The sequence below is a fragment of the Rhinopithecus bieti genome, unplaced genomic scaffold, assembly GCF_001698545.2.
Source record: "Rhinopithecus bieti isolate Rb0 unplaced genomic scaffold, ASM169854v2 scaffold_4104, whole genome shotgun sequence".
Lineage (NCBI taxonomy): Eukaryota > Metazoa > Chordata > Mammalia > Primates > Cercopithecidae > Rhinopithecus > Rhinopithecus bieti.
The window spans coordinates 1,858,276-1,873,950 of record NW_016804554.1 but is presented as its reverse complement, the minus strand read 5'-3'; the positions used below and the strand labels follow the sequence as shown (position 1 = coordinate 1,873,950).

General features: G+C 34.3%; 1 protein-coding gene across 13 annotated transcripts in view; it reads left to right on the top strand.

The window, feature by feature from the left end:
• PAM (peptidylglycine alpha-amidating monooxygenase) overlaps nt 1-15,675 on the top strand; it is a 177,177-nt gene that overhangs the window by 38,164 nt on the left and 123,338 nt on the right. For all 13 annotated transcript variants that reach the window (XM_017869167.1, XM_017869165.1, XM_017869164.1 and 10 more), the window contains exons 3-4: nt 2,320-2,377; nt 13,354-13,441. In XM_017869167.1, coding sequence (XP_017724656.1) covers nt 2,320-2,377; nt 13,354-13,441 — 146 coding nt within the window. The remainder of the gene's footprint in view (nt 1-2,319; nt 2,378-13,353; nt 13,442-15,675) is intronic.

Here is a 15,675-nt window from a genome sequence, read left to right as displayed (position 1 = left end):
CTCCCTTTCCCCCACCTGTCTCTTTCTTCAACTGGCTTTAACAACTTAGGAAAGAAATAGTCGAAATCTGAACGGATTCTCATTATTAGATAAGTTATAAGCCAAAAAACAGAAATTGCTAGATGAAAGACATTTTCAAATTATTCTCATTTTAAATTGGGTGGCTGATGGTAAAAAAATAATAATTATAGTATGGATCTGATGAATTATAAGTATAAATAACAGGTTCCTTTATTCTCTGTATTATATGTAACCATCATTATACTTAATTTTTTTAAATTGAGAACCAACTTGCTGAATTTGATATATCTATGTATGCCTGTAACTTCCCTATTCCATAAACAATGAAATGACTTACAATAAAATCAAAGATAGAGTAAAATCAAAACCTGTTATTCCAAATTAAAATAAGTTCTGTTTCCTTTTCATTTCATCATAACCTTTTGATCCTTTTTCATTGTAAGTATATGCTTAGGTGCTTTAAATTTACTTTTGTTTTTGTATTTGCTTTTAAGTCATTATTTGTCACATTGCTTGGAATGATCTTGAATATATTAGTATAATGCACAGAGTGCCTATGTTCAGATCCCAGCTCCTGCACTTGTTGGTGTCCAAGATAAATAAGCCAACATCACTTAAAGTGGTAAGAATAGATTTTATTCAGTAGTAACTATTGCAGTAGGGAAGTGGGTCCAGTGTGAAGTGAACCTAACTTTGCCCAAACAAAAGGGAGGAGACCTTTTAGAAGCTGGGGTATGCTGAGGGAAAGGCACTGAAGGATGTGAAAGGGAGCTGGTCCATGTGTCTGGGCCATCTGGGTTTGTTATTTGGGAGAAGAAGCAAACTCATTATGTCTTTATGACAGAAGGCAGTGGTGTCGATTAGAACAAGGTGCCTACTGGACTTGAGAGCTGTGCAGTTATCTCCCTGAATGTAAGAAGACATTTTTGGGTGGTAGAAGATTTACATCTCAAAGGAGCAGAGAAAGGATTTATAGTTGCAAGCTTTCTGAAGTAACTGCTCTAAGAGAGGGTTCAGAGGTTTATGCTTGTTACCAGGTTTTGGCTAGAACAAATAGTAAAATCTTCTGGAAGCATTGAACTTTCTTGGGTGGGCACCTTAAAGGGTGATGGGGTCACATGAGGGGTGCAGCTGTGAGCTATTAGAAACTATGCTAATGTGTTTCTTCACATCTCTTAATGTATGTGTGTGCGTGTGTGTATGTATTGCGAGGAGAGGGTAGACAAAATCAGCACATTTCGTTATTGGCAAAATAAAGTAGAATCTAAATTATAAAGACTTCTAAGAAATGAAACAATGCTGAAATGAGAAGAAAATGGCATATATGAAAGTAGTAACTAAGAATAAATCACATTTCAGTAATTTTTCAAGTTTTAAGATATTTGTTTGATGTGTACTTGAACCTCCTTGTTTTTTAACACAGAAGTAGAAACATAGATACAAAATTCACAATTTTTGGTGCTAGTTATTAGGTTTAGAAACACCAAATGATTTCTATCCATGTTAGTGAAATCTGATTATTCCAGCTCTGTGCAGTAATAATCTAGGAAGCATGACTTATTAAATGAGTGCAACCTATATTTGTATTGGGCATATTATTAACCATAGCACACAGTTTATTGTGTATGGATTTCCATTAAGGAAGTGGAATACATTGAATCTCATTCTCCTTAAACTGTAATTTTATCACTAAAATTCTTGATATTAATATATTTGATAGTGAAAAACTGACCATTTAGATGAGACCAATAACTAGAAAAGAAACAATAGCTTGAGTTAATGTTGGTTTCTTCAATGTATTACATAAAATAAAATTAAAGTAAGGGAGAGCAACCAAAATAATCAATTTTAAGATCAACTTATATTCATTATACTTCTCTAATATTTGAGGCATTATTATAAAATGATTCAGGAAATTAAATATTTAATTTTGCAAATGGCAAAGATGGTCAAAACTAACTTCTACCATTTTAAAATCAAGTGCATTAAATTGTTCTACTCTTTTTATAAAAGCATCTAAAATTTTGCCTTTTAACTTAGACAGTATTAGAAATATCACTCATGATGATTGGTTTTATAAATAGAATCTAAAGTTGTTTAAGAAAGAGTCTTAGACAAACTTTTAGGGTGTCTAAATTCTGGACTTAGCCCTTCCACTAACCTGCCACTCAGCCCTCAGCAGGAAACCTACCCTCACTGAGTACTTTTTACAGTCATAGAAGCCACGTTTTAATAGTTATTATTTCTTCCTTACTAGCAAGAGTTTAATTTGGATTTTTTTATCTTTTTTTTTAATAGTCTGATACATACTTCTGCATGTCAATGCGATTACCAGTGGATGAGGAAGCCTTCGTGAGTAAGTATTAATTGGATTGGGGGAGTAGCAGTTGAATGGAGGGCAGTGATTTGAAATCAGTGAAAGGTTCTCTTTGAGGGTTATGAGCATATTAATCTTTTACTGTCAGTTTCTAAAATGCATTTTTCATGCCTAATGCAGAAACAAACTAGAGAGAGCCACTGAGAGGAAAGATTACAAACTGTATCTGGAGAGATTCATGAGTAATAGTAGTTAAGGAGTTGCATGCAGATGTCGATGGCCGCCAATACTGTGTGGTCCCATTTGTATAGTATTGGCTTTCTGTCTGTGGCAGGATGCTTAATTCCGCTCCACTCAACAGACAGCTTATTTACCTGCTGGTTCATGCTATAAATCGACTGCACTTAGAATCAACATTGGTGAATGTAAGATTTTACCTGTCAGACAGGTAGATGGATAGGAAGGGAAGGAAAGAAGGAGGGAGGGAAGAAGGGATGAGAAGGGAAAGGAGAGCCAGAAAAGAAAAGAAATGGAAGAAAGAACATTTATCTTGTTGTTTGTATTATAGAATAAGAAAACGCTTAAATGACAGATTCTTCCCCAACTGAACCTTTAAATCAGAGAGGAAAAGTGACAAAGCACCATCTGTTTCCATCTAGGTTGTTTCCATTTAAACATCCCTTATGACAGACATTTAACTGTTTAGGGAAGGGCTGTGATTGGCAAATTATTCATGTATTTGGCTTTTCTCTGCTTCATTTTAAAACATTTGAGATGTTGATTTTGGAGAGAAAGTGATGGTAGTTGTACTTTGGTCCCTTGAGACTAATCTTCAAGTGGGCTGTCTGAAATGGCCATTATGTGAATTGTGAAATGTGTACAGTAGCCTTGGGGCAGTCTGAGGATGAATTTTTATGAGATGTTTCCCACAGGAATGGACATTATAGACCTGCAAAGCCAGAGCAATGTGCATTTTTTATTCACACACATTGGTGGCAATCACAACAGAAAATACAACCTTTAGTAACACTCTCAACAAAATTTGCTGCCTAGTTAATTCCTAAAAACGAAAGATCATACAAAGTTGAACACTGATGAGGTTGTTTTGTATAATATTTGGACATTACCAAGAAAAAGTTAGGAAGCCAAGTGCTCCCATATCCTGAACTATCTTTAAAGACAAAAATAATTTAAGTTTCTAATTGTAGTGCTTTGAGTAACACTAAATATTATTTAGGATGTAAATTCATAATTGAAATCCTAGCCATAAAGCTTTCCTTAATTTCATATTCACATACTTGGCGATCTAGGAGAAAATAATATTCACTCACAAAAGAAATTTTACATGAATTTTTCTTTCCTAATTTATATTTTCTTTGTCCAACCCTGAAGGGGTTGTTCTGAGTCCTGTTTTCACACCAGCTGTGAAGAGAAGGCCACCCTACACCCCTGTGTAAATATGGTAGTCTTGTGTTACAGCAGTATTATACGTCTCACATTAATAGGTTTGTTTCTGGAGATTGGTGGTAGTATATGATTTTTGAACCAGTGACTGTAAGGACTATAAATATATATCCTGTGTGTTATTGCTCTCCTACTATAAATGTGTTTACGTTCACATAATTTAAAATGAAAAAATACAAGTGAGTATATTCAGTCAAGTAAAATATTCACAGGAAACACATAAAGGTCTATATTAGAACCAGAGTGCTAAATGTTTTCATACTTTCTTAGGCACTTTTCTTCTGAGATTAAACTATTCCAAGTTCTAAGGTCCTTAAAAGGCCTTCTAAGACTAATAACTATTTTCAGTATTTCTTCCTTTCTTTATTACTTGGAGGATTGCATGAATACTGAAACTTTTTGTTCCCTATTCACAATGGGTTGTTTCATCTTCTGTGTGAGTCCTTTAATGAACTATGCCCAGGTGGTTTGTGGTTACTGTTGTTTACATAATTCAGCAACCAGAGAAGTTTAAGTCTAGACAAATTAGAACTGGAAAATGGAAAACTAGGGACAATTAGCAAATAATCATTTATATAAAAGAGTAAGTAAAGGAAATTCTGCATGTATTATCTCATTAATTCTTAGGACAATCCTGTATAGATAGTCTCATTTCATAGCTTGAGAAACAGAGACAGAAACATCTCTATCTGTGATTTAATCAGGTGCTAAGATACTAGTTTGTATGGAATTCTCATTTATGTAATGGCTAGACCATTACCATCATCACTACCTGCCGTTGTTTACTAAGGGCCTGCCAGACACTGAGATACTGAAAGCTAAACATATCTAAGCCAGTTTTCAGAAAAGGAAACAAAGTCAGAGAGGTTAAGGAATCTGCCCAAGCTTTTTACTAGCTATGTAGTAACCTAGTCGTACTTCAGATTTGGGTATGGGGATAGTGATACAAAGGAAGAAATGGGCAAAGTTATCAATTGCATAGGTGGAGCTGAAATATAGCAAGAGCAGCACCGTTCTTCCTTCCTCACATCAAATACAATTATTCTTTCATTCCTTTACCTTCACTCCCTACTGGATACACTCTGACCAATTTTGCCAAAGGAAAAGTAAACCTCAAACCATCTTACAAAACAAATAACAAGTACACATGAAGATTTAAAGATTTGTAGAAGGAAAGGGGCTTGGATATATAGTTATATGTTGGGAGAGTGACCATACATAGCTTTTCCAGACTCCCAGAGTGAAAGTTTTGCCTATAGGGTAACCTAGGCTTTTTCCATTCTAACGGATTCTGATGGCATCTGATGACTAACAGAAGCTATAGCCTTTTTGTGAATTGTCCCAAATTCCTGATCTCAGGATGCCTTATCCTGAGATTAGACATGGTTGCAAATGAAGAGCTGTAAAAATGCATAATACTTTGTTCGTTCTTTTCTGTTTTTAATTATTTTTTACTTCTCATAGTCATTCTGTTTGTTTTTTCTTTCCTTTAGACATTTTATGATTTTATACCTTCTGTTTTCATTATCTGTGCCTCTTTAAACTTTTGTATTCCAGCAGGATATGACACCGACTCAATAATTGCTTGCTGAATACATGAGTGAACACTAAAAAGGGATTTTGTTTGGCCATTTTCTGACTTAACATTTCAAATGGTAGATAATTTACCTTTTTACCTTGAATTATATTCTAATATAAGGAATTATTGTTTTGCTTGTGTTTATGAAAAGCAATTGTGCATTAATTCAGCAAACTTAAAATTCTGCTGCATGTAAGTTATTGGGTAATAGGGATATGAAGTATGTTGGGTGTTTCAGGAAGTCACAGGCTACTAGAATTCTAGACAAGAATGAAAGTGTTAAAACATATAAAAAGGACTTTCTCCTTGAACTTTTCTAATGTCTGAAGAAAATTACAAAAGACAATACAATTTACATTGTTTATTAGAACTAGGACAGACGCTTTTGATGGTGTTAAAAGTCAAAATTGGATTTGAATAACTCACTATTTTGGCTTTATGTTTATATGCTAGTTATATAACCCATCTTAAACATACTTCTAAATTTTTAGCAAATACCATCACAGTCATCATGGAACTCATATGTATATATGCCTGTTATATTTACATAGGAGCATATAGCATGTATGATGTGTTTATATGTCTGTATTTAACCATTGAATGTGAATTACAGTAGGTGTTTAGAGAAATGCAGTGATGAAGATAAAAATATGTTTTATATTTTGAACAAAATTATAGCTTTCCCTAGGGCATTGTTTTTTTTGTTGTTGTTTTAATAAGAAACCATAGAATTTGAATGGGTGAAAGTATAATAATATCTGCATTTGACCACTGAACTGTGGTGCTGTCTAAAAGGTGTTTTACAGACACTCGGAGGAATTGGCTCTGACAGCAGCCCACTCAGCCAAGAAATTTGACTGTCATCTTTACCCACTTGCTTTCCCTCACGTGGATGACCTGTAAATAATTGTGTCTTTTCCTTAGTGAATGATGACAGGTCTCTATCAAATTGCACTACACAAATGAGCTAGAAGCCATTGAATTTAGAAACAGATAAAATTAATCTAATGATTCATTGTTTTTCATTTTCTTGGGCTTCTCTCTTGAATGTAGAGCAGTTTCTGTTGCAGAATTGCACAGTTAGATTTGAATAGTTCCAAATATGACATTTCTTAAACAAAGCACATGATCAAGTGATGTTCGGATACTTCAAGAACTGCATGAACAATTCAATTTTGATCATGCTTATGTGTCACTAGATAGTATGACATAAAGACCGAGGTCTGGGCAGAGTACACTGCTCGTATATCCATGTTTTATGGCTTTGGCAGCAGTAAATACAGGGGAGTATATTATGCATATGTGTGTGTACATGTGTGTGAGTCCTCATCCCCATGCAATCATTCTGTTACCTTTCTGCTTCCAATTAGTTGACTAAGTATCCTTTCTCTTCTGTCTTCAACTAGGACTTCTTTCCAACATAAATAATGAGTAGCCCCTGTCTCACAGATGATCACTGAGTATTTTTCACCAATCACCCTGAAAAACGCTTAGTTTCTTAGTGAAAGCTACTTGGAAAGAGCTATGATGAAGAACACAAATAAGACATATATAGTAGAGGTCTTTGATGAGTAGATAAAGCCGATTTTTCTTGGTCATAATCATGTAGGAGAAGTTGTTGCTATATACCTTGTCTCAGAGTCTCAGCATATTTCTTAAATGTCTTCTATCCTTTGGTCACCCAAATACATACACATGGTTCCAAATTGACAACACTCAACACTCAAGTTTTTTTTATTACTCAGCTTTTCTCAAGTAATAAAAAACAGTGAGAGATGAATAGGAACCATTTCTAGTGTCTTCAATTAGGTACATCTAATGATCACCAGAAATTAATTGACATGTTGATATAGCTATTTTAATGCAGAAATGTTAAAATGCTACATTTCCCCCACCTACCACCTCATCCCAGCTAGCTGTTTCAGCAGGAACTACTTTAGTAGTCAACCCATAAAAGATCACTATGAGTTGATCTATTCAGAGAAAATTTCATGATGAGGGTTGCAAAATTTCATCTGGACCTCTGAAGATGACCTATTTGAATATGCAAAGGGGTGAATATTTTAGTGGCCCACAGTATGAGCCCAAACACACTGGGCACAAGTATGAGAGACAGTATCATATAGTGGCAAAAATAGCAAGTTCTGAGCCAGATCACTCCACATTCAGATCCCAGCCTCACCACTTTCTAGCTATACTACTAGGGAACAAATTACTTCACCTGTCTTTCCTGAAGGCTCGTCTATTTGGCAGGACAAAGAACCAGACTCATAGGGTCATTGAGAAGTAAATGAGTGCCTGGCACCTGGAAAGCCCTCAGTAAATGTTAGTAGTTGTGATTATTAAGTGAGGGGGCTGTCTGATGAGAATAAGGAGTGGATGTAAAGGTTGCCATATTGGAAATGTAGTGAGCTAGAGGACTGGCACAGTGTTATGCATGGCCCTGAAAGGCTAGAAGAAGGGTATGGGCTTGATTCTGTAGGAAATTAATAGTAGACTATTATAGGAACGACATTACAAAAACAGGGCTTAGTGAAGCTTATGCTGTTTAATCTTGCATAAGCTTGGTTGATGAAGTCTATTTATTGATTCTTTGGTATATATCATAGAGTTTAATTTTAAAAGATATATCATCTAGAAATTTAGTTTTTGTGTGTGTGTTGAAATTTCTTTATTCAGAGGTGAGGATTGTTTTATTTAAATTGATGTTCAATATATAGGCTTGCTCAGGTGTCTTATTTCTTAGATAATTTGGTGACAGCAGCTTTAAGTCCTCATAAACCACCATAAGCATTCTTTACCAATGGTACATCATTGTCCATACTAGCAGGAGTTAATGACAATTTCACTATTAAGCTTTCTGATTAAAAATGTTCAAGGAAAAGGTCTTTATTTTAGTACAGAATTGCTTCATGGTTATGGGGAAAGCTTGCGGGAGATAATGTAATATGCCGTTGTGGTGGGTTTTTAACATGCTGGAAAATAGACTGGTGCCGTGAGCTTTGCATTTGTCTGTACCTTTTTGGCTAAACTGCAAGATTATGAACATTAAGGTTGATTGTATCCTAAACTCAATGTTGATAGTAAGATTTTAGGGCTTATGTTTTTTTTTTTTAAATCATGACGTATCTTTTTTATTATATATTCTTGAACCTCACACCTTCCCAATTCTCTCAATATTAAATATGGCTTGAAAACACAAACAGTCTTAGAATACTGACTCTTTATCATTGATAGGAACACAATTGCTAGAGAATTGCTATGCCTGCCTCAGATCTCAGCATTAAAATGATTTTGGGTGATACAGCTAAAATTACATGATATAATACAGAGTTCCAGTGGTCTCCTTGAATAAAATAATTCTAAAATATCAACTAATTTTTATCTTTAGAAATTCTTTATGAATTTATTTTAAAAGAAACCTGCTTTTACTGTTTGTCCTGTACATTTAAAGGAGTAGTACAATCCCAATTTAACTAAGATGAGTTGATAAACTCAGACTATGCTCACATAATAGAGTATATTCCATCACTATAAATGGGAACTATAGTCAGAATTACTGGTGATTCACTTGTGAAACCTTTAAATGATATACTTACTGGGAATAAGTGCTGGAGATTTGACTGAGATATTGATGGGGGAGGCAAAGAGAGACTGGTCTAGATTGACTCTAGGCACTTGTATTTTTACCAAGTTCCACAGTTTAAAGCCCAGGTTAAAAATGGCTGCTTAAGAAAATTGTTTACTAACATGTAAAAATACCTATGGTATGCAAACTAAGCTATTTACAGTGTATAATATGATTACATTGGGAGGAAAAAAGAAAGTTAACAACGGTTATCCCTAATATATATATAGGCAACAATTCTAGATTGCCAAAGTTCTTCAGATCCAAACTTGCAAGTCAGTTCTTCTTTTTTTTTCAGTAGGTTAATTATCTGTGGTCTGTAGTATTCCTCTACTGAATATTTTTTGGCTAAAAAGAATTGTTCCTGCCATTTCCAATGGTAATTTAGAGCTGGTTATATATACAAGAATATCTCCAAAATTGCTGGTTTCTCTATTTGGTTATGTGTGTTCTTCAGAATCTTTCCATGTCCTAAGTCTGGCAGAAGAATAAAAATTTGACATGCAGACTTGCATATCCACTTGGAAGGGAAAAATGGAGAACTAAATGACATTCTCCCCTAGGTCACGTTCTTAGAGAATTTTGTGGCTGTGATTATAGTCTGATGTTACTTAAAAGAGCCCATAAATCCCAAACAACCCCATGCAGTGAGGAGAAATTTTTCTTATAACTCCGGAATTTAGACCTAGACATCTCTCTTTTCAACATGTCATCCACACACATAGTTTCAGGTCTTTCATTTCAGATGACATTATCCTTTGAGAAATCCTCCAACCTGTGTGCTTTCAGTGTCATCAGATTTCCTTTAATTACTGTGTGAGTCACTTTTTTGGAGTCTTAGTCCTTCAAAGATACTTCATTCCCGGGACTTACCCACCTATAAAATGTTCCCTGGTCTCATACATCAGGCAATCTGAACTGTTAGTTCCCATTGAGACTGAAGTACCATTTCCACTTAAGCAACTCTCATCTTAATATTGAGTTAGAAGAGTCAGTGGCACTTTTAATCTTATCGGATATAATATTCCTTTGCATTCTCTTGAGGCTGTGTTTTGCACTGTTTCTCACCATCCCAAGGCTGTCTTTGTTTATTCTGCCTGTCAGAATTGCACACTGAAATGCAGTTGTTTCCATTATTATCCTCTAGCTCTCTTCCCCTTGGATCCTTTATTTCTTTGGTGTATGATGGGTGAAAAAGAAAAGAGACATTTCTTTTTAAGATGTTATTCTATAGTATTTTTCTATATTCTATTTTGTGTTGTGTTGACATCTCCTGCATAGTCTTATGTGTGTCTTGTGCCCGGCAGACCTAGAATTCACTAGGGGTGGGGTCTTATTTTGCAAAGCCAGGCATAATCAGCAGGAATGTAGCAAACCCCTGAAATGAACCTGTCAGACTAATCTTTTCCCAGCCTGCCGCTCCCCACCACTGGCAGCAGCCCTTCAGTGAAATTGTCCAAGTGCTGCTTTATTTTAAGGCATCTACTGTTTGTTTTAGATTTACATTTTGATTTGACATTCCTTTTGCTGGAGGTAGTTTTCATTTCAACTTGCAATGAATTGTACTTTGAGCTATAATTATATAAATATTTAGATATTATACTTTTTCTTTAGGATATGATAAAAGATGGTTAGTTGCTTGTTTTTGCTGTGTACTTCTAATATACTTAGCATTTAAATTAGATCTGGAGTTTCTGGAGGAATATGTGAGTCAGTGAGAATATGTTTTGTGAAAGGAAACTCTGAAGAATTTTCTTTTCTACTACTTAAAGACAGAGTTGTTTCTCATTTTAGAAGCAAAAATTAAACACATACCTAGTTAGAGTTCAAAGTAGAGCAAATAAATACGTGGTACTTAAAATGTATGTCAGAAAAAATGTATGTCAGAAGGAGAAAAAAATCAGAAAATGGTTAGAGAAGTTATACTTTGATTAATTAAGATTTGCCCCCTTTACTTTACAAAGGACAGTTAGAAGAGTCTCTTACATAAGCAAGGGTCCAGGCAAACTATTTTCTTTCTTTCCTCATGGAAAGCTAGAGATTATATGTTGTTGTTTTTATGATCTATTACTTTATCAGCAGCTCTCTTCCCTGCCCTTACCTGAATCTTTTGCTTATTAATATTTCATTTTAAAATTACTAATAGCTCCTTATTTTCCAGAAATGTCTTTGCCTTGTTTCACAGCAGCATACACATTGCATTAGTATAAAAAAGATACTGTTGGTGTCTCCTAAATAGACCCTGACAGCCCTGGGCTTTCTCCAAACTGTCTTGAGCCTTCTGTGTGATTCCTACTACCCTTTCTGGTACTTTCATCCATCCTCACAGCTTCAGGGTTCAATTTTTTAATGCTTCCCAAATATGTAATTCTCTGACCTCTTTCTTGAACAAGAGTCACAGAATTCTGACTCTCTGCTGGATACTTCCACCTGAATTTTTAGTGGGTGCTTGAAACATTGTTTTGCATCCAACCATTTCATTCTTGGAATGAACTGCACTTGGCCATGTTGGCTTATTACCAAAATTCCAAGAATGATTCAGTCGTAGGAAATTTATCCACCCATAATAAGATCTTCCGAGGGAAGGAAATCATGTAGTCATCTACACAGGTTCTGAAAAAGCAGAGGGGTCAGATAACCTCTCATGGATTGGCAGAGGGAATGTTTTTTTAAAAAGGTACGGGGAGGAGGAGGAGGATACAATTAGACAACAGTTATAGATGTTCACAAAGTAATATAAGCAGTTTAATAAAAATGAATATAAGATTAAAAATTGTATCATATACCAAAATAAAATCAAGGTGAATAAAAGACCAGCACTCCTACCTCAGGACTTTTTCCATTTTCTTTCTGTCCCAGGAAAGATCCCTGGTAGGATTCTGGAAGGGAGGAAGGAAATCCTGCACTCAACTTGACAGTGGTCTATAGATATAGAATCCTTCTTCTTTCTTCCGTTTCTCTTGCTAACAAACTTCAGCTTCGTGACAATAGGGACTTTCTATGAATTGTGAATGGTTGTAACTTCCAAGTGATTCTTTCCTTCCAAAGCATCTTCTTTCATCTCTTAGGCTTACTATATTCTTTGGTAATGGAAAACCAAGCCTCAAGTTATAGCAAGTGCATTTTCCAGCCATTCTCTCTTCATTAATATTTTAAATGATGGTATGAAAACTTCAAGATTTAATTTTTAGGCTTCAAGTTCTTATTTTCATTGCAGTAAAAGAAAGGTTTATTTGTCTCCTCTGAAAGTGGTAAGCCAAGATGGCACACAGTAGGTTTGGCACATAGCGCTATGTTTTCTATCAGACACACTTTGCCAGTCATGGTGCTATAGTTTGATGTAGAACTTTTTTGCTGTTGTTTTGTTTTATAAGTACTGATGTCTCACATACACGTTCTAGCAATAAGTTGTGTTTTCTTAATTTTATCAAACAGACCAAAATAGCTGAAAGATGCATTTTTGCACACACCTGAGATTTAAGATCAGTTTGGAGCTATTTAGCATTTTATGTGCAAAGGTGACTCATAAACTGCTACTGCATACTGGACAGCATTTTGATGAGGATGAAAAGGGATGAGCCAAACCCACACTAGGAAAGGGAGTTCATAGTTAATAATATAATTTATTTTTAATTTTTTCTCTTTCAATTATGCATTTGTTTATTTTAATGTCTTTCAACAGCTATTATTGGGAGAAAACAAGAAATGTCATTGTATAACTTCTGATATCTTTTAACAAGTATACCATGCTTATTCAGGACAGTAATTTTATGTCTTTTGTATTTTTGTAAAGATACTTTTTCTACTTTTCTTTTTCTTTCCTGGTAAATTGCTTCTTCATATACATCCCAGTGACTATAGTACTGTTGTTATTCTAAGATGGTCATAAATTTGTGTTATGAATTTTTGTGTTCATATTTTGACCACTCACTGTGGATTCTGTTTCACTACAATGTTGTGCAGTGTTTTATGATACTCAGCACTCTACTGAAGTCTGAAAGGAAATATATTGTGAATACATAAGCTGCAGATTTCATTTAATACCCATATAATGCCCTCACTACTTTAAAAGAGGTCTTCCATTTAAAAAATGTGTGTGTGTGTGTGTGTGTGTATGTGGGTGTGATATTCAGCCTATTATTTTTCCTTTTTATTCTTCTAATCATATTATCGAATCATGCTTATCTTTAATAAGATAATTTATACAAACAGGGCATTTGATCACAAGAGCATCAAAACATCTTTGTTATACAGGTATTTGAACTATTCAAATATGTATTTTGTGACTTTGGTGCACTGAAGTGTGACTTATATTCACATACCTGTATTATTTTCTCATAACAGTTGACTTCAAGCCTCGAGCCAGCATGGATACTGTCCATCATATGTTACTTTTTGGATGCAATATGCCTTCATCCACTGGAAGTTACTGGTAAGGATAATGGGTTTACAGTATAGAAGGGTGTAGAAAATGTGTTTTACAGGTGCAAAGTGTATCTGTGCAAGTATTTTACAACTGGTTAATAAATAGGCAGAACATTTTAAGAGAAAGAACTTTGTTCATTGGCATCACGTGGTTATCATGGTTTATCACAGTTATTTGGTCTGCTATGGAGCATATCTATCAGCCTTTGTCACTGACTTAATAAATATATGTCTCATGGACATAAAGATGGAAACAGTAGAAACTAGGACCCCAAAAGGGGCTGGGAGAGAAGGGAGCAAGAGTTGAAAAACTACCAATTGGATACTACGTTAACTATTTGAGTGATGGGTTCAACATGCCCAAACTCCAGCATTACACAATATACCATGTAACTAACATGTTCCCCTTGAATCTAAAATAAAACATCTTAGATTAAATATATGTATATTATATTAATATAATACATTAAATATATGTATATTGTTATACAGTAGTATGTCCAGGTGCATAAGGCTTATAAAGAAAGTCTGAAAATTTAGATTATTGATACTCTGATATTAATTTTTAATTAATGTTCTTTGGCATTCTTGAAGATCACCAAACTCAGAAAATAGCCACATGTTTTAAGCTTCTTATTTTTCAAGTAGACCCAGAATCATTGTTACACATTTAATAGTCCGAAATGACTGGTGTGCTTTGCTTTGCATTGAGGAATCTGTTTTGAGGTCCTGTCCCTACATAATCATGTAGACTGATGGACTTTTCTGTGTGCATCCTAATATTCATTAGCCTGATGCGAGTCAAGTAGCAACTGCTCTCTTGTCATTTTTATAATAACAATATAATGTGAATTTGGAACTGTTAAAAGCACAGGGCAATTAGTGGAAATCTCCATGGACCAAGTACCATCAAAGCATTTGTTAATAGGCTTAAGTTATTTGATGAAAGGAACATATCACATAGGAACCCAACTTACGTGACTGGGTTTATGTAAAAACGGAGTCAGCAAATCACAGTTAATACCCTTCAATATCAACATTCCCGTTTATGCTCTTCAGTAAATTTTTGTAAATAAAATTCTGGGATTAAAAGATTATTCTGTGACAGCTTTTCCTGAATCTTATTCAGTAAATCACATCCTTTGGTTTTTATGCTTTAAAACTATTTCTTCTGAAATTACCAATATTTACCTTTGAATTAGACTCATTGAAAATAGCTAGAAGGATTTAAAGTCTGCTTTTGCTGCACCTTGGTTTAAGGGAATGAGTGAGAAAATAAAACGACCCTTAAATGCTATTCCAATTCTAATTATTAGGAAAAATTATCTAAAATGAGCCAAGCATAGCTCATTATTCTCATGTTAAGGGAATACAACAAACACCTCATTTTGGCCTTTAAAATATTTATTAATATTCTTAAATAAACTATTTTGAAATTAAATCTATAAGATATATTGACCAAAAATCTTCCACATTGGGGAATGAGAAGTTTCAAAGAAAATATAAATGAAAGTGAAAACAAATTTTGAGTAGAGTAATTGTTACATATATTATTTTGCTAAAATTATTACTTGAAAGTCAACATAGTAGAATGAAAGAGCAGTAAACTAACTTGCTGGATTCCCTGGGTGGATTATTCAGCCCATCTGGAATGGAGTTCTTGTCTTCATTTCAGCAAAAGACTTATACTAGGCCATTTATAAAACCTCTCTATGCTCTAAAATTCCGTAATTCTATGAATATAAATTGCATGCAAATGATGAGTCTGATTGGAAAGGCATTATTTCTAAGAGTTGGAAGTGTGTGCACTGCTTGACTCGCCTCAAGCAAGCAGCTTACCATGTTTTGCCAGTCAGTTGCATCATTGAGTAATTACAATTCTTAATAACACTATACCCATATCATTTTAAATGGATTTTAAAATATTTGCCTTGTATCCCATAGTCCCACTTAATTTGTAGGTTTGTTATAATTGAATTTATAATCATAAAACAAGGACAATTGGTGCTGTTATTCAGTATCTTTTAACCAAGCCCAAAGTGTTTAAGCCTAACATTTAAAAGTAGGATCTTTTCAATGTGTGAACTAGAAGACATACATTAAGTAAAACTGTTCTAATGACTCTGACTTCCACAATCAGGCCTTTTTAATATATATTCTTTTACACATATATAAATATATTTATATGTATATTTATATATAATATATTATATATAAAATACATATTTTATATTCTTTTTT